Here is a 22,518-nt window from a genome sequence, read left to right on the forward strand (position 1 = left end):
TTAGTGCTCCAAAGACATCATATTGTACAAAATCATCTGGTTGGGGTTTCACTTGAAAAGGTGTAGACCCTTTAAATTAGTTTTTAAATCATTGAAATCAATAACAAAAAGGATTTTCTTCAGCACTATTTGGAATTTTGTTCTTTAGTATTCAAATAAAGGATTTACAATTGTATACAACAATATGATCACAATTCACAATTCAAAACATGGCCGACCTTCAACTGCAAATGCCAAACAGTTATGCAAAACTGAAGCAGAAAGAAAGCATTGAACACAGCTAGTAAACACGGGTGAGTAGAGACCCCACTCGGATGAAGTTCAGATAAAAAGACTGCATATTTCAAACAAAGGTTTTGCTGGATATTTGCTGGACAGGTAAAACAACACTCACCCAGGTGAGTGGTGTCAGTTGTCAATACTCACATTAGTGATGATTTTACTTGGTTTGCAAAAAAAGAAAAAAAAAAAAGAGTCCACGGGGAGACGTAACATTTTATCATAGCTTTATTAAACTCTATACTGCTAAGTTGGAAGGTGGAAATTCCAAGCTCCCAGTTTGCATCAAATGCAACAGAAACTGAAACCTGTGCGTGTGCACGTGTCTCATTATTAATTTAATCATTGAAATCCCCCCTAAAAAAACAAACACTTTACAATCAATAAAATGAGTTGTAATCTGGTATACCACAGAAACAGAAGCTACTTTACAAGTAAATTTTGTCAATTTTGTGGAAAATCAAAGGAAACAACAACTTTAAGGTCCCAAAATTCTAAGGGTGCATTAATCTGATATTTCAGATAGGTATTTGTGAAATACTAGCCAAAATTACTGGCTCAGCTATAAAAAAAATAATAAATCTGACCCATTCCGAGTCTTCTAGCTGCACAGCTGAATCACAGTGTGATTTATGAGAGGAGTAGAATATTTGTGTCAAAGTCCATCCAAACATTTATTTAACAGATTAGCTGTTTTAAGATGGTAAAAAAAAGGATCACATTGGTACAGTCATCAGCAGATACTGAAGGTTCCAGTATCGGTATCATATCAGACATGAAAAAGTGGTGTTGTGCCATCACTGGTAGTTACTATTACTTTGATACACACAGCTGTGTGTGTGTGTGTGTGTGTGTGTGTGTGTGTGTGTGTGTGTGTGTGTGTGTGTGTGTGTGTGTGTGTGTGTGTGTGTGTGAGAGAGACTGTGATGCCTAAAGGAAGATCAAAATAAGAATAAAACTGGTCCCTATGTTTTAGGAGCAGGAGTCCTACAGCGTTGTGTTCATAAATGTGCAGAGAAGCTCAACTAGAACAGACGAGATCAGTTAGAATAAGACTGAAAATTGCTGAGGCGTTATACGTTATTAAGCATTAGTCAGGGACTGGAGGTGTGTATTCTCTTTGTAACACATAGATTCACACAATCGACCGACTGCATTTTTAGTTTTCGGTGTTAAAACTTCCCACAGACCGGCTGCTGTGTGAAACCTCCTGGAGACTCAGAGTTACATCAGTTTTTAAATTTAGGATTTTGTGCATCATAAACCCAACATGTTGCTCTGTTTCAACCTGATCTGATTCAGCTACAGACAACCAGCTCGCTGCTGTATTAATGCACTTTGGCTAAATGCATTTTGTTGTAGGCTTCAGAGCAGCCCGGGTCACCAAACTTCCTCATTCACTTGCCTACAGGTAAATCCAGGATGTGCAGGAGTATTACAACCAAACCACGCACCACGCATGACAAAAGAAACATGTCCATGTCCAGAGCGTAGCTAGCCCTCCATGCCTAGTTCAAGAACAGCCTTTGGTTTCTATATCAAATTATATAATGTTTTTTTAAATACCTGGTCCTAGTGGAATCTGGCTTCTTCAAACCCAGTTTAAACTCCAACATGTTTTCCTAAATTCCTCACAGTGAAAAAGTAGCAAAGCAGCCAGTCACTTCCAAAATGATGAAGTCCTATATCGGCCGTAATGCCCATAGTGCTGGTACTTATCTACGGATTCCGTAACACAAAACAGGTCAGTGTCTCTGACTCCCCTTGGATGGGATGCCAGTTCACCACAGGTAATACTTCCCCAGCTATGGCTGGGTAGAATGGGACAATGCAGATGAACTGTCTTGTCCAAGACTTGTCATGCGATCAGGGACTGAACTCAGGTCTACATATTGGGAGCCCAACACCTGATCTTACTGAGCTACCTGCTCTACAAGGAGGGGCAAGTAAACATGATGGTGGTCTAGTACCAGTAAATAACCCAGGCCAGTAGGCAAGAACCCCCACTGACTACCCCCTGCCACCCACCACCCAGAACCTCCTTTGCACTTGATGCACCTTTGGCCCAGCCCTACCTGTGATGGTCTCTGTGGACATCACTTTTCAGTTTCAGATGTTGAGTTGCAGACAGACGAAGGCTGTGCTTGCTCCAGGTCTTGCAGGACTCTGTATCTGACAACACCAGAAGATCACTGTGTTTTCCTGATGGCCTAAAGGGCGGCACCACAAAGTAACCTGCAACAAAGTGGTCCAAATCAGTACCGTTTCAACTACGAAAGCACAGGAACTAAACACTGCATTGGTTAACTGTGAAATGGGTAACAGACAGAGAGCGTAAAGCAGCATGTATTTAAGTCTTGTATTTGTAGCCATGTTGGATGACTGTTAACTCTGTCAACTGTCTGTATGTGGACAATAAAGTCCAGAATGATGGACACATTACAATGAAATTTTGTTAAGAGATGATCCGTGGGTCAAAATAAATAAGATGGGCAAAACCTGGTGGACAGCTTTTATTTTTTTCTCTTCATTAAAATGAACATGGCAAAACAGGTTTCCTTTGATGTCATTCTTTGACAATTTCCCCTTATGACATCACAGGGAATCAAAGTCAGATTGGTGGGAATAATAATGGCTATTACTTTGTATTATTTTTTTCTTCTTTGTGTTGTATTGCACAAAACACTAAAATTATGCGACTCTAACCTCCAAATTAAAACTGAAAATACGTGACAGGCATCAATAATTACAAACCAATCCGATGAAGGCTTCAAGTATGAAGATGTTTAATGGTAAGTGTGCACTAGAATGAACTAAAACTAATTTGAAATGCAGCACCATTTTAAGTTCCAACAATCTACACAAATATTTTGGAAAATGGTTGTCAAATATTTTTGTCATTTTGAGTGAATCCTTCTCGAAGATCACATTCGTCACTAGGTTTTCAAATTTTAAGCAATTATTTAAAAACTATTTATTTTTAAGAAACTTCAAAATGTTTCTACCCAATGGAATTGCCTCATATGAAAATGTTTTGTGTCTGTATTTGGTGTAATGAAACTGTGCAGTTACCATGAGAGGACTTGTCCTGCACAGCCAGGTGCAGGATTCCAACAAGGAAGTTAATGAGCTCGGGGATGTAACGCTTTGAAAATGAGACGTATTCCACTGCCAGACAGCAAAGCACCAAGCCTGACGTCACATCTTGCAGCGACCTCACTGGACACTGTGGGCATTAAAATATGGGAACATATGACTATGGCTTTATGTGTGTATTCATTTTTATGCTGGTGACTTTCTAAGAATGAAACACAGTGAAGCGCCATTATAAGGCAAAATTAAAAAACAACACATGCAAATACAACCCCTGGCAAAAATTATGGAATCACTAGCCTCGGAGGATGTTCATTCTGTTGTTTAATTTTGTAGAAAAAAAGCAGATCACAGACATGACACAAAACTAAAGTCATTTCAAATGGCAACTTTCTGGCTTTAAGAAACACTATACGAAATCAAGAAAAAAAGATTGTGGCAGTCAGTAACGGTTACTTTTTTAGACCAAGTAGAGGAAAAAAATATGGACTCACTCAATTCTGAGGAATAAATTATGGAATCACCCCTGATTTGAGCAAGGAAGATTGTGGCTGATCTCTCCCACCGAGGTAACAAACTTTTTGTCACCCTCCCCTCTGGCAGATGACTGAGATCCATCAGGACTAAAACCTCAAGACAAAAACAGCTTCTTTCCATCTGCAGCTAAACTAATAAATAATGACAGAGACCCCATTCACCCTGCCTCCCCCCGCCCCCACAAAGTACAGGCTGACCACCCCTGCACTGAAAGGTACTGTACACCAGTTAACTGTATAATGGTTACGCTATATTTATTTCACAGTGAATATAGTTTTGCCTATTTGACTCTTTTACTTCTTATAGAATTGTTTTTTGCTTTTCCTTTTTCTTGGTGTTTATGCACCAACAACCCCACATCAAATTCCTTGTATGTGAGAACTTGGAAATAAATTTGATTCTGATTCTTGGGAAAGCGCCATATAAATAACGAATATTATTACTATGGACTCGTGATTTCTCTGAATGCAAGTCACACTGAAAATGCATTACTTATTCTAATGTGCTGAACCCAACCTTCAGTTTGTGCAAGATCTTAGCAAGGTATAATATACCGCAACAAGCTCCATCATGATCCACAAAGTCCTTGTGCTTTAATTGTATACACTAGGTTTCAGAGACCTGGGCACCTGGTGGCAACAACTACAATCAAAATGCATTCAATACTGAATATGTCCAAGGTCTTAGTAAGGTGACCTCGTGCACTAACATTCAGTTTGATACACAATCAAGATATTGCATACACATCGATTATATGCATGCACATACAGAGTCCAGCAGTTCCTTGACCTGCTCTGCCTTTGCTGGTGCAGGAAACAGAATGAGTGATAACAGTATTAATTACAGAGACACAAACACAGATGATGGCATGTACCTTGAGGAGGGCCTGGCTGATGTAAAGCAGAGCTGGAGTCGTCACTGGGTGTCTGAAATCCGATGTTGGGAACAGCAAGGCTGTTACCTTCAAGTAAATAAGCTTAAAAACACACAAATGTACAGAAAAAGTCAGGAAAAATGTTTTCTAAACAGATATACTCAGACATTTCTGACGTCTATCATCTACTCCAAAATCTCTTGAATATCATTTAATATCAACAGACGCAGCAAATGTTCTGTACCGTGACAAGTGGTGGGAAAGCCACATGCCCTTTAACCTCAACCACTTCCTCCATATTATGACCGGCATCTCCAAGGATGGTCTGCATGGCCTTACATGCTTCTTCTGGAAACGCCTGACACAAGGCGTACAACTCTCTAATGAAGAAAGAACAAAGTTTTAAAAAAGTACAACATTTAGTTGAGAGGACGATGACAATCAAAGCAACCAGGCGAACTCACGGTATGAGCTTATCTACAGTCACAAGCTCAGGTGGACTCCTGGTGGCCAGTTCTTCAATGTACTGCAGCAGGAAGCCAAAGAGTTTCTAAGACAGACAGGAAGTACGTCGTCAGCTCAAACAGCACTCTGAAGGTTTCAAAGACTCGGAGACACAGCTAACGTCCAACCTGTCCGGGGTCTGAGGGCGGTGAGCTTGTGCACCAATTGCTATTATTGCGGTGTTATTTGTTGTGTGTGGCTTTAGCACACATAGATCGGTACCAACCCAAAACTGCCAGAGAGGCTACACAGGATTTCTTCTATTTTGCATCCTTTGCTAAGCAAAGCTAGCAATAGCTCGATTACAACAGCAGCACATACGTTAGATTTCAAATTATTTTTAAAACTAACCGGACAGCTGACACCTCTCTATGAAGATTTTGGGGGGGAGCTTTGCTTGTTATTACATGAAAATAATTTGTTGTTTTAGAATTTGGGAAATTTTTACATGTATATTAAAGTATTAGTTCTCTGCCGGACTGTAAACCCACTGGCTGCTTATGTTCAATGCAGTATGTAAATCAGAAAAATTCTGGAGCTGGACCTGGACCATATTGGAATTGTGCTACTGTGTAAGACTTTGGGAAGTGGAAGTTTTGGTGCAGAAGTTGAAATAAAAAGTACTTTTTATGCATGCCAGAAAATGTCAACCCTAACCTTTATCCTAATCCTGACCCTCAACGGGAAAGTAATTTGCACGGTTGCTTGGCAACTAAAACATTAGGTTTAGATCCTTCTGACACATGGAGTGTGCATCGCCCTCTCAGAATTCAGATTCAGGATTATAAAAAAAAAAGTTTCTTCCAGTTCGCATACTGTGCAGAACACCAGTGGTGGGCACAATTCCGCTAACCGCTAATTATCGAAGCTAACATTTTCATTAGCAGATTAGCTTTCCAGATAACTTTGAAAACCATCAGCGGACCAATTAGCTTCTGATAAATTTAGTTCCGATATCTGTTGGACCGTTAACTTATTTTTGTGGGCATAGTGAATAAAGCTTAACAGTTAAAAACATTTGTAAAGTCTGAAATCAAAGATTTTACTGCCTGTCTGTTACATGTTTTGTAGCAGACAGACAGCCATGAATGGTAGTCTACCATTACCAGAGAGAAAGGAAGAGGGAGGGAAGAAAAAAAAAAAGAAAAAAAAAAAGATAATTTCTCTACACACCATACACACTGCCATGAACGCTGTTTACGGCAGTGTGCCACACATTCGCTAAAAGTGGTGAAGGACTTAAATGGTATTTCAGTTTTCAAATGGCCTTTTTTTCTTTTTTTAATAAATGTAAAAAATTACATATTTACAAATACAGATTTATTAGTAAAAACCAACACACGCTTCAGTAACTGTGTTATACCAGCCAGCCAACCACTGACGTCAGGAAACTAACGTACCCATAATGCAATGCGGCATGTGTGTCTAATCACTAAAACCTTCAATATTAGTGCACTACTTTAAAACTAAAACATATAGCTGATATTTTCACTTTGTAAAACCACAGACGTGATGTTAATTTCAATAACTTGTCCAGAATTAGTTTGTTTAAATTAGAACCATAAGTCAAAACTGTCTGCCTGTACAAGACTCCAGTGAAATGACCAGCAGGTGTGTATGGTGTGAAGAGAACTTATCTTTTTTTCCCCCCTCTCCCCTCTCTCTCTGATCACCAGGTCTCTTTTGCTGAGAGAAGGCCGATCTGAGACAGAAGCGCTGACTCGTTGTGTCAGTAGCTGCTGTGTACTGAAGTCATACTGAAAGTTATCGGTTTAGCTTTTATCTGTAACTTCCACCAAATTTTTTTTAGGGATTTATCGGTTTAGCTTTATAAAATTTAACTTTTCTTTTAGCGAATTAACGGTTATCGAAGCTAACCTTTTGGATAGCTGTGCCCACCACTGGAGAACACACAGATGAAGATTAGCACTGCGTGCTCTTAAAGTTTCCACAAGTGTTGCATTCCTCCAGACAAGACTTGCAAAGGGCCACGTGCACAACAATGGAGGAAATGTGCAAAATACATTTTATCACTTAACTTTAACACGGCTTACGTATGACAAACTTTAATTAAGATGAGCTACTGCAGTGCGATTTTAGAGAAGCATACAGCTTTTGTGTGTGGTATTGTACCTGCAGTTTAGATTTATTGCCAACAGCCAAACTGGGATGGTTTGCATTCTGAGTCCTGGCCATGATGAGACGCTGGTTATCAGGGGTGTGTCCGTGGAGCATATCTTTGAGGTCACTGTAGCTTTCTGGAGCTACGACAGGAAAAACACAGAATGGACATTCCACAAATATGTGAATTTAGGAAAACAAATGGATTACACAACTCCTTTACTATATAACTGGATCTTTACAAGGACGTATGGCCTAAAATTAAGAATATATAAATTAGCAAACAAAACATAAATTAAAAATTGTCGTGAATAATGTTTTAACTTACGAGAATAAAACTTTATGAATTTAATAATTGCAGGTAAATTTCACATCCAAACTTATAAAAAAATACCTACAAAAAATGGTTTATTATTGACTTTACAAATTATGTAAGACACAAATAAATGCATTTAAATATACAAATTTTAAATATATATATTTTTAGGTTGCTTATAATTAGATAAGATTTTATTTCAATACATTTGTTGGGTTGAATATCTTTTTATTTTGGTGTTTGAATTTGGATTTTTTGAATTCTTTCTATTAATGTTTCGACATTGCTATGGACAGCACTTAAGATTTTTTTGTGAATGTGCTATATAAAGTAAATCAAATGTCTTATTATTGCTATTTACCACACTGTTTGCATTTCTAAATGACTGAAAAAGAGAGGGAGTTTTCCCTTACCACTGTTGCCTACGTGCTTGCTCAGGGTGGTCGGTAAGGTTAGACCTTATCCATGTGAAGCATCTTGAAGTTTTGTTGTGATTTGGTGCTATATAAATAAATTGAATTGAGGTTGGACTTTGTGGTGCAGGTTAGGCTAGGTACTCTCCATGTTTTCTTAAACAGACAGTTGTGGTTTCCTTTTAATTTGTTTATTTATTGTTGTCCACTCCTGGCTTTTATTGGCTGGCACTCCTGACTTTGTGTGCTCACTTTCACCTTGATATATTAATTCTTTGTCAAGATATTGTTTACACAATCACACAATCTCTTTCAGAGAGTCCGTCTTCTGGTGGTCACAATTAGAATCAATGAGTGTCCAAGGCTGGACACTGTCCAACCTTCGACACTGTTTAAGGTCTTAGTGAGTTTCACCTTAATATACAAATTTTTGTCAAGATATTGTGTACAAAAAGTTTCAGAGTCTTCCCCCTAATGGCCACAATTATAACTGATGCATGCCCAACCTTGACATTGTTCAAGGTCTTACTGAAGTGATCTTTTGTACTGAGTTTCACCTTCATTCATAAAGTATTTCTGAAGATATCGCATATAGATTGTCCACACAGACACGAGAACTTCCTACACTTGTTCTGCCTTCAGTGATGCAGGTAATAAAATCATAACCAGCACCAAAAATAAAAGTTGACGAAACACATTTAAAATAACATGTGCTGACTGTAATCTCATGGAGTTACCAGTAAACGTGTACGGTAGCTCTGCTTTAGCCGCCTCCTGTTGGGCCTTCATTTCTTCTTTTGTTAGAGTCTTCTTTGCTTCACCACCAGCTTCTTCACCATCCTGCTTTTTCTCTTCCTCCTCACTGTCCGATTCAGATACCAGGTCTGAGTGACCATCTTCTTCCTCACTGCTGCCTTCCTCCTCCTCCTCTTCATCTCCACTCCCCTCTTCCTCCTCTTGATCTTCACCTCCCTCTGAAGCTTCCTCCTCACTGTGCACCTTCTCTGCATCATCTTCCAGATTCCATTTCCCATCCTGGACATATGAGGGAATGCCGAGTCACGCTGCACATCCACACCAACATATACAAAGTGTCGCTACCTCCAACCTGATAAGACAAAGTCTTCTTGTCCTCTTTGTTAGGATGAAGCCGTCGTTCAGATCATCAGCAGATATGTGGGTCTGACTCTGCACACCCTCTTCGTCTCCCAACATCCTCCTTAGACGATCGGCCTGGAGAAACCAGACGTTAAAAAAAAAAAAACAAGCCCCACATTACACCGTGACATGATTCAGCGCTGCCACACCTCCAGTTTCTGCAACTTCTCCCTCTCCTCCCTGGCCAGCTCCTCTGGAGACTTCATCTTCTCTGAGGGCTGAGCCTTCATCTCAAAGCCGAGCTCCCTGACCATCATGTCGTACTCCTCAACCTACACCACACAACCAAATGAGGAAATGTCAGCCTGAAACCTTTAGATAATTACTGATACCATCATGTCTTTAATTTTTGGCTGTTGTACCTTTGGTTCTCCTCTTGTTTGTCACTGCATTCGGTTTTTGGTTGTCTTTTTTACCATCAGGGCCTGGATGCTCTTCCACTCCTGGTCCAGTTTCTCGGTCAGCTCCTGCGCCTCCTCCCTCTGCACCTGCCGTTCCCGCTGAGAAACATAAGAAACACAAACGGGGTGTAAATGGAAATAGTGGTTTTTCCAGCTCAGGCAGTTTCTCAAAGAATTTTACAACTACAATGGACATGCAGAGAGAGCAAAGTGCGCTTTTCACAAGTCTGACACAGCTTCATGCAAATGATTGTGTTACGATTCAGTGATAACAGTATTCGATTCTGCATGGCCGATACACGGTCAGTTCTACGTCCTTGGACAAGACACTTAATCTGCATTGTCTCAGTCCACCCAGCTGTAAACGGGAATGCGCCTCGCCTGGGGCAGTAACCTGCGCTGGACTGGCGTCCAATCAGGGGGAACTGTAGACTCTGATCTGCTTCACACTACGGAATATGGAGATAAGCACAGCAGGCCTCAGGGTCTATATAGGAACACTTCTCTCAAGATCAAAGGTCACATAACCCAAGAAAGAATTGATATGTGACCTCATACTAGTGTTTTAACAGTAACCATAGTAACTAATTCCTGAAAACAGCCAGTCTCAATGAGTGTGACCTTTCATGTCACACAACCAAGCGAAGTAGTGTTTAGTAGTTAGGCCCCATAAAAAACAAACAGCTTATCATACTTGACATTAAAAAAGAGTGAAAACCTGAAAAACGATACATACAGCACCTGCATACCAAGTGAGGAACTGAAAATATCAGTAGCATGATAAAGACGCATACAGTGCGTGAGTGAGACAGAGTCACTGACTGTGTGGTTGCCAATGACAACAAACGGCAAATTCCAGGCACAGCTCGGTAAACATCGGCCGTCTTCGGCCAAAGCATACTCGCCACCTAAAGCCTGGTTCACACAGCAGGATATTAAAATTGTCTGTAGGTTTCCAAAACCTGAGACACCACACACGTGGAGATAAAAAATCACAGATCTAACAGGTTTGTCATACAGTGTGTGGTGTTCAGCCACATGGTAAGGACAACAACACCACACACAAACAGATTCACACACGAACATTCCAGTTCAGACAGGAAATTTCGCAAATCTCCGAAGATTAAACGTGACTTCAGAGTAAACAAACAGAGATACTTTGTGGACTATTTACAACAGAGGAAAAAAAAGAGATACAAAAAGAAAAAGAAAAGGTGTTCTTTAAAGGAGTGGAGACAGCGCGAGAACCGGACTTCTGGTAAGCCACAACAGCTGTTTTGATTTTAGATTCCGCTCCATGTGTCCGTCACCCTCGCTTTCTGATTGGCTACACGTCACATTCAGCAGGCTGCGTGCTCGCTTTGGTCGGAGGGCCACATCACCACCACACACTATCGGGCCAAGGACAGTCCAACATCGTGAATATCCCCAATTGTGGTCGGAGTGCCCCTGACGTCCTTCCGAGCAGATCAGAGTGCTCTTAACACACCACACACGGCAGGAATATCTGATAAGATTATCTTTAGCGTCATCACGATTTTTCGGGGTGTCCTTAAGATTGTTGGAAGGGGAAGATCAGGTCCGATATCGGCCTAATTATCTTGTCGTTTGAACCAGGCTTAAGGGATGTGCCGGTTCTTACATCAACTATACTGCTGTCATTGAAATTGGGGCAGTTGATGCTGGCTGATTTCAGCATGTGTGTGGGGATGATAAACTAATGTTTTTTAAGGGGCCTAAACATAGTGTAACAATTCCTTGAAATAGCCATTCTAAATATTCCAGTCAAAATTTTGACACTGACCTTGGAAACTGAATCACCCTCTATCCTTCCATCAAGTTAGGAGAAAATTCATGAAAACTCTCCGAGTTCTACCATTCAAGCATGGACAAATGGACAGACACAGTACTTAAGACAATACCTCTGTCACCACTGTGCGTAGGTGTCATGGTACTACACACACACATGCATCCCATGCATGCACAGACACAAACTGATTTCATGATGCTGCCGTGCAAGTTGCTCAACTGCCAATGGAAGCAATTTGGGAAATAAAGAATAAGGTGCTGGCACTTTCAAATAAAATGGTAAATGGACTGCATTTATATAGCGCCCCAACGCTCCAACGCTTAACCAATCGACCATCACCTCCCCATCACCTCAGGCTTTCAGTCTGAATAATGAATAATAAAAACACCAGCGTGGAATGAAGCAGTTTGTTCCTGCCTCACCTTCTCCTGCTTAGACTTCTGGATGAGCTCTTCTATCAGCTCCTGCCTGGATTTGGCCCTCTGCTTCCCGTCCTCCTCTTCCTGCACATCCTGCTCTCCTGGTGCTTTCTTTCTCAAGAGGCCTCCTCCTCCACCAAAGTGGGACGCCGTCAGCTCAGCTGGATACACGACACACAAACAGACAGTTTAATTAAGTGAAAAATAACAAGACATCACAGTGAGTCAGTTAGGATGGTTATAGCGGTAATCACAGCTGCTCACCAAAACCATAACCTGCTTGCAGGAGGTAAAATTAGCACCTACTAATTCCAAGTAATAAATCTTCTGTATTTACACGCTTACCTGACAAGAGACCTTTCTCTTCGGATTCATCATCACTGTTCACAATGTCGTTAAATTTCTCCATTTCAGCCAGTGATTGGCCGTAATGAGTTAGCTCCTCCTCCTCGTTTAGGTTGTACACATCTTTCTTTACATGGACGCGCTGAAAGGTCATTCAAAGTCAAAGCATGGTGAAGGATCAACACACTTAATAGATTATGAGATTTGCAATTGTAGAAAAAGACAACTACACATTCTTTCCACCCTTTCTTTCTTTTTACACATTGGTGATTATTGTCTTAATCATGCGAGCTGTTATTTTGCAGCCAAGATGAGACAAACAGCAATTCCCTTGGTGGCCACCAGACTGAGGTTTGGTAAATTAAAGATGCTGAAACTTATTTCCAGCTACATGTTATTTCAACCACACATGCTCCTAATATCCATCTTCACATTGTAACAAGCTCAGACATCTCCAGGTGTGAGACAGGTAATGGTATATTAAATAAGCAAAACAAAACTTGTTTTTTCTATTCATTTGGTGCATCAGAATTTTGATTTTTCCCCTCCTAATATGACTTTTGAATTTGGAGACTTACAACATGTACCATTTTAAGTTATGTTAGCAAAAAGAAGCAAACTTCATTTGACGTCCCAATTTTAGAACAAAATAATCCCCCCCGCCCCCCCCAAAATCAAACAATCAATCATTAATTTCATTAAAAAGTGGCGTTAAGTTGAGAAATGAAGACCATGCATGTCCATATGGTAATAACGACACGTCCCCAACCTGTCGCTTCCAGTGCAAATCTCTGCAGGATTTGTCCTCCGGAGCCATCTTGGTGTCGTACTCTCCAAAACGTCTATCGATGAATTTGTTGGATTTGTTCTTCAGTTTGTATTCCCTTCAGCAGAGTCTCTTTCCTCTGCAGATCACAGATGGAAGAGTGACATGATTTTCGTTCCCTCTCACATGCAAATGCGCACATTCACTGAATGTTGCTGCAGAATCAAGCAAACACCACGCATTGTTGTTACAAATCCGATCCCATTAAATGTGAATGTGTAATCACTTGGCCTGAGAAGCGGCGGAAAGGCATGCACACCAAAACCATAGTAAATATGATCTAATGTTTGACTATTTTTGTCACTGATGCTTTTCCCAGTCCCTCCTGTCATGTGCAAAGTCCTTCTAACATCATGTTGCTGTGAATGCCCGACATTTACAGTACAGAGTGTTAAACATAATGACTAGAACAACTGATGTCAGTTACGGAGCAACAGCTGAAGACTAATTTTTTTAATTTCAGACAAGTGAACTTGTTTCTCATCTGTCTTTCTGCCATCCTGCACAGATTTCTCTGCAACCAGCACTTTAAACTGGTAACATTTCTATTTTCTGTTGAACTGTTTATTTGATTAATTAACACAAAGAGCCACAGAAAATTAATCAACTATTTGTAGAATAACTTAAAGGTGTGCAAAAAAAATCTAAATGTTGTAAAATATTGGATGAAGTTTAATAAAAATCATCCAAATCACTTTGATGGAAATTTTTAATAAAGTTCAACATTCAAATAAATAAGTATATTAAAGGAGTCATATTGTGTGAAATCAGTTACTATTATCCTTTACATTTAAAACGTACTTGGTGTTTCATGTTAAACATCCTCCAAGGTGAACAATCCCACAGCTGCGCATGTGGCAGTTCTCTGGTTACATGTAAAATTTAGGTCTGAAACAACTTGTTGTAAACATCTATGACATATGTCACGGAGCACGCACCAAATGAACAAACGATAAATGTGCTTGATCTAGACCAGTGGTGTCCAAACTTTTCCAGAAGGGCCAAGAGGGTGCAGGTTTTCCTTGCAGCCACTGACTTCAGCAGGTGATTTCATTGATTAACATCCCTTTGAGCAGGTGGGATGAGTTCATCAGTGAAATCACCTGCTGGAGTCAGTAGCTGCAAAAAAAACCTGCACCCTCTTGGCCTTTTCTGGAATAGTTTGGACACCACTGATCTAGACCCTCTTTGTCAAGGGTAGACTCGTGGCTGGACAATCTAAACTAACTGACCAGCTCAGCTGGAGGGACACCAAATAACCAAAGAGAGAAGGGGCAGGGCAAGAAGCAGGTCATTACCATTTCAATCAATAAATAACAAAAACAGGGCTTTCTTCCAAGTCTGGAAAATTTATTTCATTCATGCATCAGTTCATCCTCAATTTATTTCATTCATCAATACAACATTAATTAGCTGTCCACCTCGTGTGCCTTATAAATAAATAATGCCACCGCAATTAAATTAATTTCACCTTTTCTTGCATGAAGTAGTAAATGCAACTTATACTCCAGTGCGAATTTCATATGTTTTTCATTTTTCTCTTAAAGAGGCATTTTTGGACAAGTGGGACTTATACTCTGTAAAATACGGTATTTCTATATTTATTCAATTTTCAGTAGCATATAAACAGATTCTTGCAAAAAAAAAAAAGTCTGCAAAGAAGGTATAAAGATGACAAGTTCCTTTTTGTTTTCTCTCACCTTGTTGATGGCTTTGGATCGAGACACACCCGGCAAACCCGTGTCATGTTTACTTTTCCTCCCCAGAATATCAAACTTCTTTCTGTTGATTTTCACCTCAAATGGATTGTTCTTGATCTGAGTTGGAGCCTTTGCCTTGCAGACTTTGTCAGCAAGGCTCCTCTTTTTAGGCACCTTCCCCATCTGTGGCAGAGAAAATGACAGATGGGTTGTGAAGTCACAGCTGGAATCTTTACAGGTTTATTTTCATACTGGAGAATAACCAAATCAGATGGTTTTCTAAAACTGATCCAGTATGCTCAAAACTCTGAGTATCTTATTTATATTCACCACAGATGAAACGCCACCTCATTTCCGGGAGTGGACCAATAGCATTAAGGGTGGGACTGATCCCCATTCAGAATTGGTATCAGTTTCCGATACCAATGTAATTCAAGTATTGGAAAATGCCGATACAACCTGTGCCGTTTTCTGATACCGGAGAGAAGCCACGTCTGTGAAACCTCTCAACTGCTGCTCTCTGCCGTTTACTGCTGAGCGGGAGGAGGCAAGGGGGGAGGGGGAGGTTTCTCAGCTGAAGCCAAGCTGTTTGTTCCGCATTGCAGCCGAGGGTTTTAAGCCACGGGTAGTGGCCAGTGTTGCCACAGTTACTTTGAAAAAGTAATCCAATTACTGATTACTCCTTGAAAAAGTAACTTAGTTACTTTACTGATTACTCAATTGTAAAAGTAACTAAGATTACTAGTTACTTTTTTGTTACTTTCCCCAGCTGTTGACAACAACCCTCTGCCACCTCAACATGACAATGATGCCTGTTTTGCCAAAACTCACTTTATAGTCACCCTTTCTTGACTTCAATGAAAATAAATACTTGTTTTTAAAAAGTAAAATAAAGACCTCTTTCTTGACCTCATATTTAACTGATGGCAGAACTGTAACAGTAAAATATGCCATTTCTAACCTGCATTGTTTATAAATGTAACTATTAAATTCTTTCTAACATTTTTCTAACATTTAAATTCTATCTAAACATTTGTCAAAATTATTATTATTATAAGTAGTATTAGTAGTTGTAGTAAACAAAAAAGGCTTCAAAACTGGACCTTTAATCTAGGGGTGTTGTGGGAGGGGGGCACATCCCTGCCCCATGCCCCCATTCCATCTGGATTCTCCCCTGCTTTGGCGTTTGAGCACAAAGAATGGATAACATTTATTTATGCAGAAAACATGACCAGATTTACAGGTAAGAAAGTTTTATTGGGTTTTCACATCATGTGGTCCTCAGAAAGAGAGTTTAGGTGCATTTGAGTAGAAAAAAGTGTTAGTTGTTGACGCGTCGTGGAGGATCAGCTGTTTTTAGCGAGCAGATACGGAGCGGCTCAGCAGAGAATTCTAAATAAAGGAGAAAAAAAAGCATGAAAATGTCTTTGTAAAGCTCAGTGCAGGTGTGCTGTTGTCACTGCGCTTTAAGAGGTGAGGACGAGTCGTAACTGCCGCAGAAAACCGCGGATGAAAAGCTCACAGCTCGCTTAAAGTGGGCAGTGCAGTCGAACCCCGACCTCCTGCCCACGGACCAAGTTTAATGCTGTTATTGACCCATAATGCAAAATAATAGTAACACACAGTGACTTCCCTTACCAAAAAAATAGTACTTATAAGTATATAAAAAGTAAACTAGAAGTATACTTAAAACATACTTGCATATACTATTTTTGGTAAGGGTTGGAGAAGTAACTTTAATCTGATTACTGATTTGGAAAGATTAACGCATTAGATTACTCGTTACAAAAAAAAGTGGTCAGATTAGAGTAACGTGTTACTAAGTAACGCGTTACTGGCATCACTGGTAGTGGCAAATTTCCACTTGGCTCCCGGGTTCAAATTGTTTGTGCCGCCAAGGACGAATTTTCCAAAAAAAGAACTAAAAATGTGTACTTAAAAAAAAAAAAAAACAGCCACTTCAACGTCCTGAGATGGTGAATCGCTATGAAACAGCAGCTCAGAGCAGAGCACAAGAGTGGAGTTGAACAGAGTTTGTTTCTGTATGCTGAACAATTCCATCAGAATCCTTCAGTATTAATCCAGCGTTCCTCGCGGGAGACTCGCTGACTATACATTTAGAAGACTTTTTTTTTCTTTTTGCTGCAACACTTGCTTTGACAATGTAAACATATGTTTCAATTGAAATTGAATTGAGAGAGACTGAGGGAGAGAGTGGACTTAATCTTTAATTTTTACTGTAACGCTTGCTTTGACAACGTAAATATATGTTTCCCATATTAATAAAGCTCCACTAAAATTGAGAAGGAGAGAGAGAGACAGACAGACAGAGAGCGCTCTCTTTTCTCTTTTAAGTCTATAAATAAAAGTACTTAATTCTTTCACCAAAACATCAAATCTTAGGCTTCCATTTTAGATGTACCATCTGGCAAGTTGTAGTTGAACTTTCAGGTCTTTTTAAGAAAATCCTCCTCTAAACACTTCATCATGAAGCTGTATAACTGACAATACAAAATATCCTCACAAATCAAAAATAATGATAACAATAATAGTAATAATAATAAGAAAGCAAACAGAGCTCTGGTATCAGAATAGTATCAGTATTGTGGATCAGTGCATCCCTAAATAGCATATCAGAATTCTGCTGCTGCACATCCTTTTCACAAGTGAGCAAAAAATGTTGCACGATTGTAGACATATTGATTAAACCTCCACACTTTTGGGCACTACAGAGAATCTAAACTGTAAACCTGACACCAACACTCAATCATTTAAGAGGAAGTTATCAGCCAGGTCACTAGAGCCTAGATCTGGCTCCAGTAATAGCCTATCCAGAAGAGGAGGATGGTGTTGGAAACATAAAATCTTTTGACCCGCCTTCTTATTCTGCATGGAGCACTGATATACATTATGTTTGGGATACAGTCAAGGTCAGCAGTCACGGCTATCTTCCTGACTATATTAGCAGCAAATAGGAGACCGTAGTCTTGTATGAACCCTCTGCGACACTCCGGGATTTGACCACTTACGGGGACCTCCATTTAATATATACACAGCATACCTTCACACGGATAAATGGTGTACTGTTTTGTTTTTGGCTGCAATCCCAGAAAAAAGGCAGAAACTTAACAAATTAATGTGCATTTGGTGGCTGTTCACTGGAAGTCAATATGAGGTACTTAAGAAGAACTCATAGTAAGACCTCAATGTGAGGTACAAGCAGGTGTTGATGAAAGTGAACAAGCTTGCAAAATTTTAAGCCAAATTATCAATTTCCCAAAAAAGAACGAAGTGAGCGAAGTAAAACCAAAAATCCTGGAAGACCACAGAAGACAACTAAATTGGATGATGGCAGAATTATTTCCTTTGAGCTAAATCAAGAAGACTCGAAAGAAAGATTTGTTGCTGTCAAAGTCTACAATCAAGAGGTACCTTCCTGAATACAAACCAGCAGTAAGGGTCAGATGATGTGAAATCACCTCCTGACTGGGCTGACAAGATGTAATTAGTATCATGCTTTCTCACAAAATAATGTTATTATTCTCATCAAAAATTTTAGCCTTATAACTTCATTAGTGTTTGAGCTATTGAGAGCTTTGAAAATAGGGTATGATGCTGATTTAAACGCGTGATTAAAAAAAAAGATGTGAACGTTCAATAAGGCATTACTTCTGAAGTATTCATGCATGAAGATGAGCTGTTCTTTGGTGCAACATGTCCAGCTACTGTAAAAGATGAAGAATTGCCACTTGCCAGTTTATTGTTTGCTGAAAAGGAGCAACCCTGGCCCTCTGTATCGCCACACTGAGTGTTGCTACTTATTTGTCATGTTGTAATGCTGTTTTTGTGACTAAGTATTCAATGTTTGAGTGAAGACAAAACTGGAGGCAGATAGACGCACAATCAGTGAAGGAAGCTGGCAAAAAATTTCAAAAGAGGAAACAGCATTTGGTGATCCATGAATTCCAGACAGTCATTAGCTGCAAAAAAAGTATGAAGTAGAGCACCACACGCATTCAGAACGCAAAACCTCCGCCAACACTAGTTTCTAATTCCACAAATTTGTACCTTGGAACAAAATTTCCAAGTCAAAGTCCTCTTAGAAGTGGCTATTCAGAAGATAAAATATAATGCAAAATATAAATCAAAAGGACTTTTCAATGTTAAAGTCAAATATCCACTACATCTGCAATATGGATCAGATGCAGATCAAAATTAGTCTCTTCATTGAGAGTGCCAGTTTGCAACTCAGTGTCACAAATGAGAGTGATTGAGGCATTTTTTTATTGAGATATAATGCAAAATGTACACCAAATGGGCTTTTCAATATTAAATTCAAATGTCCACAAAATCCACAATCTGGATCAGATCTGGATCAAACTTTGTCAGGCGATAGTGAGTGTCAGTCTGCACCTCACTATCAAATATGAGCGTGAATGGGGCATGGTTGATTAAGATAATATACAAACCCCAATTCCAATGAAGTTGGGACGTTGTGTAAAATATAAATAAAAACAATATGATTTGCAAAATGATTTGCAAATCCTCTTCAACCTATATTCAATTGAATACACCACAAAGACAAGATATTTAATGTTCAAACTGATAAACTTTATTGTTTTTGTGCAAATATTTGCTAATTTTGACATGAATGCCTGCAACATGTTTCAAAAAAGTTGGGACGGGACAACAAAAGACTGGGAAAGTTGATGAATGCTCAAAGAACACCTGTTTGGAAACAGGTGAGTGTCATGATTGGGTATAAAAAGAGCATCCCCAAAAGGCTCAGCCCTTCACAAGCAAAGATGGGGCGACGATCACCACTTTGTGAACAACTGCGTGAAAAAAATAGACCAACAGTTTAATAACAATGTTTCTCAATGTTCAATTGCAAGGAATTTAGGGATTCCATCATCTACAGTCCGTAATATAATCAGAAGATTCAGAGAATCTGGAGAACTTTCTACACGTAAGCAGCAAGGCTGAAAACCATCACTGAATGCCCGTGACCACCGATCCCTCAGACGGCACTGCATTAAAAACCAACATCATTGTGTAAAGGATCTTATCGCATGGGCTCAGGAACACTTCAGAAAACCATTGTCAATTAACACCGTTCATCACTACATCTATAAGTGCAAGTTAAAACTCTGCCATGAAAAGCGAAAGCCATACATCAACAACATCCAGAAATGCCGCTGCCTTCTCTGGGCCCTAGCTCATTTTAAATGGACAGACACAAAGTGGAAAAGTGTGCTGTGGTCTGATGATTCCACATTTCAAATTGTTTTGGGAAATCATGGTCATTGTGTCCTCTGGACAAAAGAGGAAAAAGATCATCCAGATTGTTACCAGTGCAAAGTTCAAAAGCCAACATCTGTGATGGTACAAGGGTGTGTTAGTGCCCATGGCATGGGCAACTTACACATCTGTGATTGCACCATCAATGCTGAAAGGTACAGGTTTTGGCGCAACACATGCTGCCATCCAAGCAATGTCTTTTTTCAGGGACATCCCTGCTTATTTCAGCAAGACAATGACAAGCTTCATTGTTATTGGGGTTGTAAAAAATACATTAAATGGAGTTTTCAAAGTTAAATTTAAATGGCCACAAAATTTGTAAACCGCTCCGGATCAAACTGTCAGTTGATAAAGGATAACATCCTACAAAACGCTCTCAAATATTAAAGAAATTTGATCTTTTTTTGACAGTTACAAATTTTTGAACATTCATTCAATGTTAAAGATAGGGATTTTTTTTCCAGTTTTCCAAGATTTTTCCTGACTTTGACCTATGACCTTGAAAACTGAATCAGTTCTTGTCAATCAGGATATGAATCTGCAGTAAAAATTTCATAACAATATCTGAAAAACTGTTCACAAAGACACAGGTGACTAAAGATAACCTCCTCCAACTTAGTTGCAAGCTATTATATTAGTCTGACAATTAACCTTTTGTTTCTGAAAACGGGTGTAGTGTATAAAAATGGCTGTAATTCTTCAACCCTTAATGCAATAATTTTGTTAAACCCCTTAAAGAGGATTACACTTATTGTGTTGTTGTAGACACCGAAACACAAAACATTGCATCTCTGTCTAAATACTTATGGACTTCGGGCAACCAGGGGGGACCTAAAGTTAATATCTATATAAAAAAAAATAGCTGCAGCCTTAAAATAATCTGTATTTTATCTTTCATTAAAATCGTACAGCGACTTAATTGTTCAAGGTTAAAAAAAACTTTCTAACCCTTTAAATGAACTCACAGCAGTTAACACTCTGCTGACCGCATTAGTTTCAATGAATAACTGTTGATATCACATAAATTAGTACTTTTATTGACTTTATTAACATTTAGCTTAGCGCAAGCTTCCAAACTGACGCATCGTAAATGGACTGCATTTATATAGCGCTTTTCCATCTGAATCAGACGCTCAAAGCGCTTTACAAATAATGTACCCCGATATGAGGGTGCTGCCATACAAGGCGCTCACTACACCTCCCGTTCGTTTTATAAAATAATTTACCTTTTTATCTCGCGACACTTCCGTCAATAATTCCCAAGCAGCGCAAAAACTTTGATAAAAAAAAAATTGTTCTTTCCACGTTTTCACTGAAAATCCATTTCTGCACACAGCCTGAGGTCAAAGTTCAAAACAAGGAAACGAGACAAGAACCTTTACGCAGCTTTTTTTTTTCCCCCTCTTCACATTGTGCGCCCCTAGTGGTGAGGAGTTATGAAATGCAAAAATTACATAAATCTTTAAAAAACAAATTCTTTAATGCCTTTTTTATTATTATTTTGCACTGATAGTAGAGCAAAAAATGTCTACAAAATCAAGTCTACATGAAATCAGAAAGATAGGAGAAAACAAATCCTGTAGAGTGTAAACACACTGGATATTAATAAATAAAAATGACATAAAAAGTAGCAAACAATACACACACAAATCTACGTGAAGGCCCCTTTACCGCCAGATAATAAAATGTTTCCTTAAAAAAGACTGCAAAATTAAGTCACGATCACTTTAACACAAGATACATTTATTTCAAATCTGCAACTAATTTTTTGTTATATTCACTTTACATTTTTGTGTTTAAGTCTATTTGGAAAGCGATAGATTTGTAATTTAGCTTCTGTACAACACAGTAATGGAGATGAAGTTGAAAATGTAAGTACAATAAGTCCGATTCCGTTATTGCACATTTATTTCTTCTGTGGTCAGGGTTAGTTACTTCACCACTAAGCTTGGTGACCAACCGCCAATGTTGTACAACAACTTGGATTTTTGAGTGACACTGGGCAGCACAGTGGCTTAGTGGATACCACTGTTGCATCACAGCAAGGTCATGGGATCGATTCCTACCTATGGAGTTTGCATGTTCTCCCTGTGTTTTTTTTTTTTTTTTTCGGGTGCTCCAGTTTCCCCCCCACATATAAAGACAGGCAGGTCAGGTGAATTGGAATCTTTATAATTGTCTCCCTTGCAAAAAAAATAAAATAAAAAAAGAGCTCGATCTGGGACGATATGGATATGGGACTGACCTAGGTAAATAAAGGTGAAATTAAAATTAGTGGAGGCAGACACCTTTGTGGTTTCCTTGGTGTCAATAGGACAGTTTGTATGTGAGAACGACATTTTGAGAATTTTTAATACAACTTGGCAAGTTAGGTTAATGGATATAGGCAAAAGAGATTTCAACAAACTTATTTCAGTTTGA

General features: G+C 39.2%; 1 protein-coding gene and 1 long non-coding RNA gene across 2 annotated transcripts in view; one reads left to right on the forward strand and one right to left on the reverse strand.

The window, feature by feature from the left end:
* Positions 1-1,132, forward strand: part of LOC117529285 — a 24,258-nt gene extending 23,126 nt beyond the window's left edge. Inside the window, exon 4 of the long non-coding RNA XR_004565976.1 lies at positions 1,111-1,132. This is a non-coding gene — a long non-coding RNA (uncharacterized LOC117529285). The remainder of the gene's footprint in view (positions 1-1,110) is intronic.
* Positions 1-21,451, reverse strand: part of nop14 (NOP14 nucleolar protein homolog (yeast)) — a 23,304-nt gene extending 1,853 nt beyond the window's left edge. Inside the window, 17 exon segments of the mRNA XM_034192028.1 lie at positions 2,355-2,514; positions 3,352-3,505; positions 4,784-4,885; positions 5,028-5,163; positions 5,248-5,333; positions 7,421-7,551; positions 8,875-9,172; positions 9,246-9,277; positions 9,280-9,370; positions 9,445-9,567; positions 9,658-9,795; positions 11,929-12,086; positions 12,271-12,412; positions 13,040-13,153; positions 13,155-13,175; positions 14,797-14,979; positions 21,324-21,451. Coding sequence (XP_034047919.1) covers positions 2,355-2,514; positions 3,352-3,505; positions 4,784-4,885; positions 5,028-5,163; positions 5,248-5,333; positions 7,421-7,551; positions 8,875-9,172; positions 9,246-9,277; positions 9,280-9,370; positions 9,445-9,567; positions 9,658-9,795; positions 11,929-12,086; positions 12,271-12,412; positions 13,040-13,153; positions 13,155-13,175; positions 14,797-14,979 — 2,069 coding nt within the window. The 5' untranslated portion in view covers positions 21,324-21,451.
* Between the last annotated feature and the right edge of the window lie 1,067 nt (positions 21,452-22,518).

The sequence above is a fragment of the Thalassophryne amazonica genome, chromosome 17 (genome assembly GCF_902500255.1).
Source record: "Thalassophryne amazonica chromosome 17, fThaAma1.1, whole genome shotgun sequence".
Classification (NCBI taxonomy): domain Eukaryota; kingdom Metazoa; phylum Chordata; class Actinopteri; order Batrachoidiformes; family Batrachoididae; genus Thalassophryne; species Thalassophryne amazonica.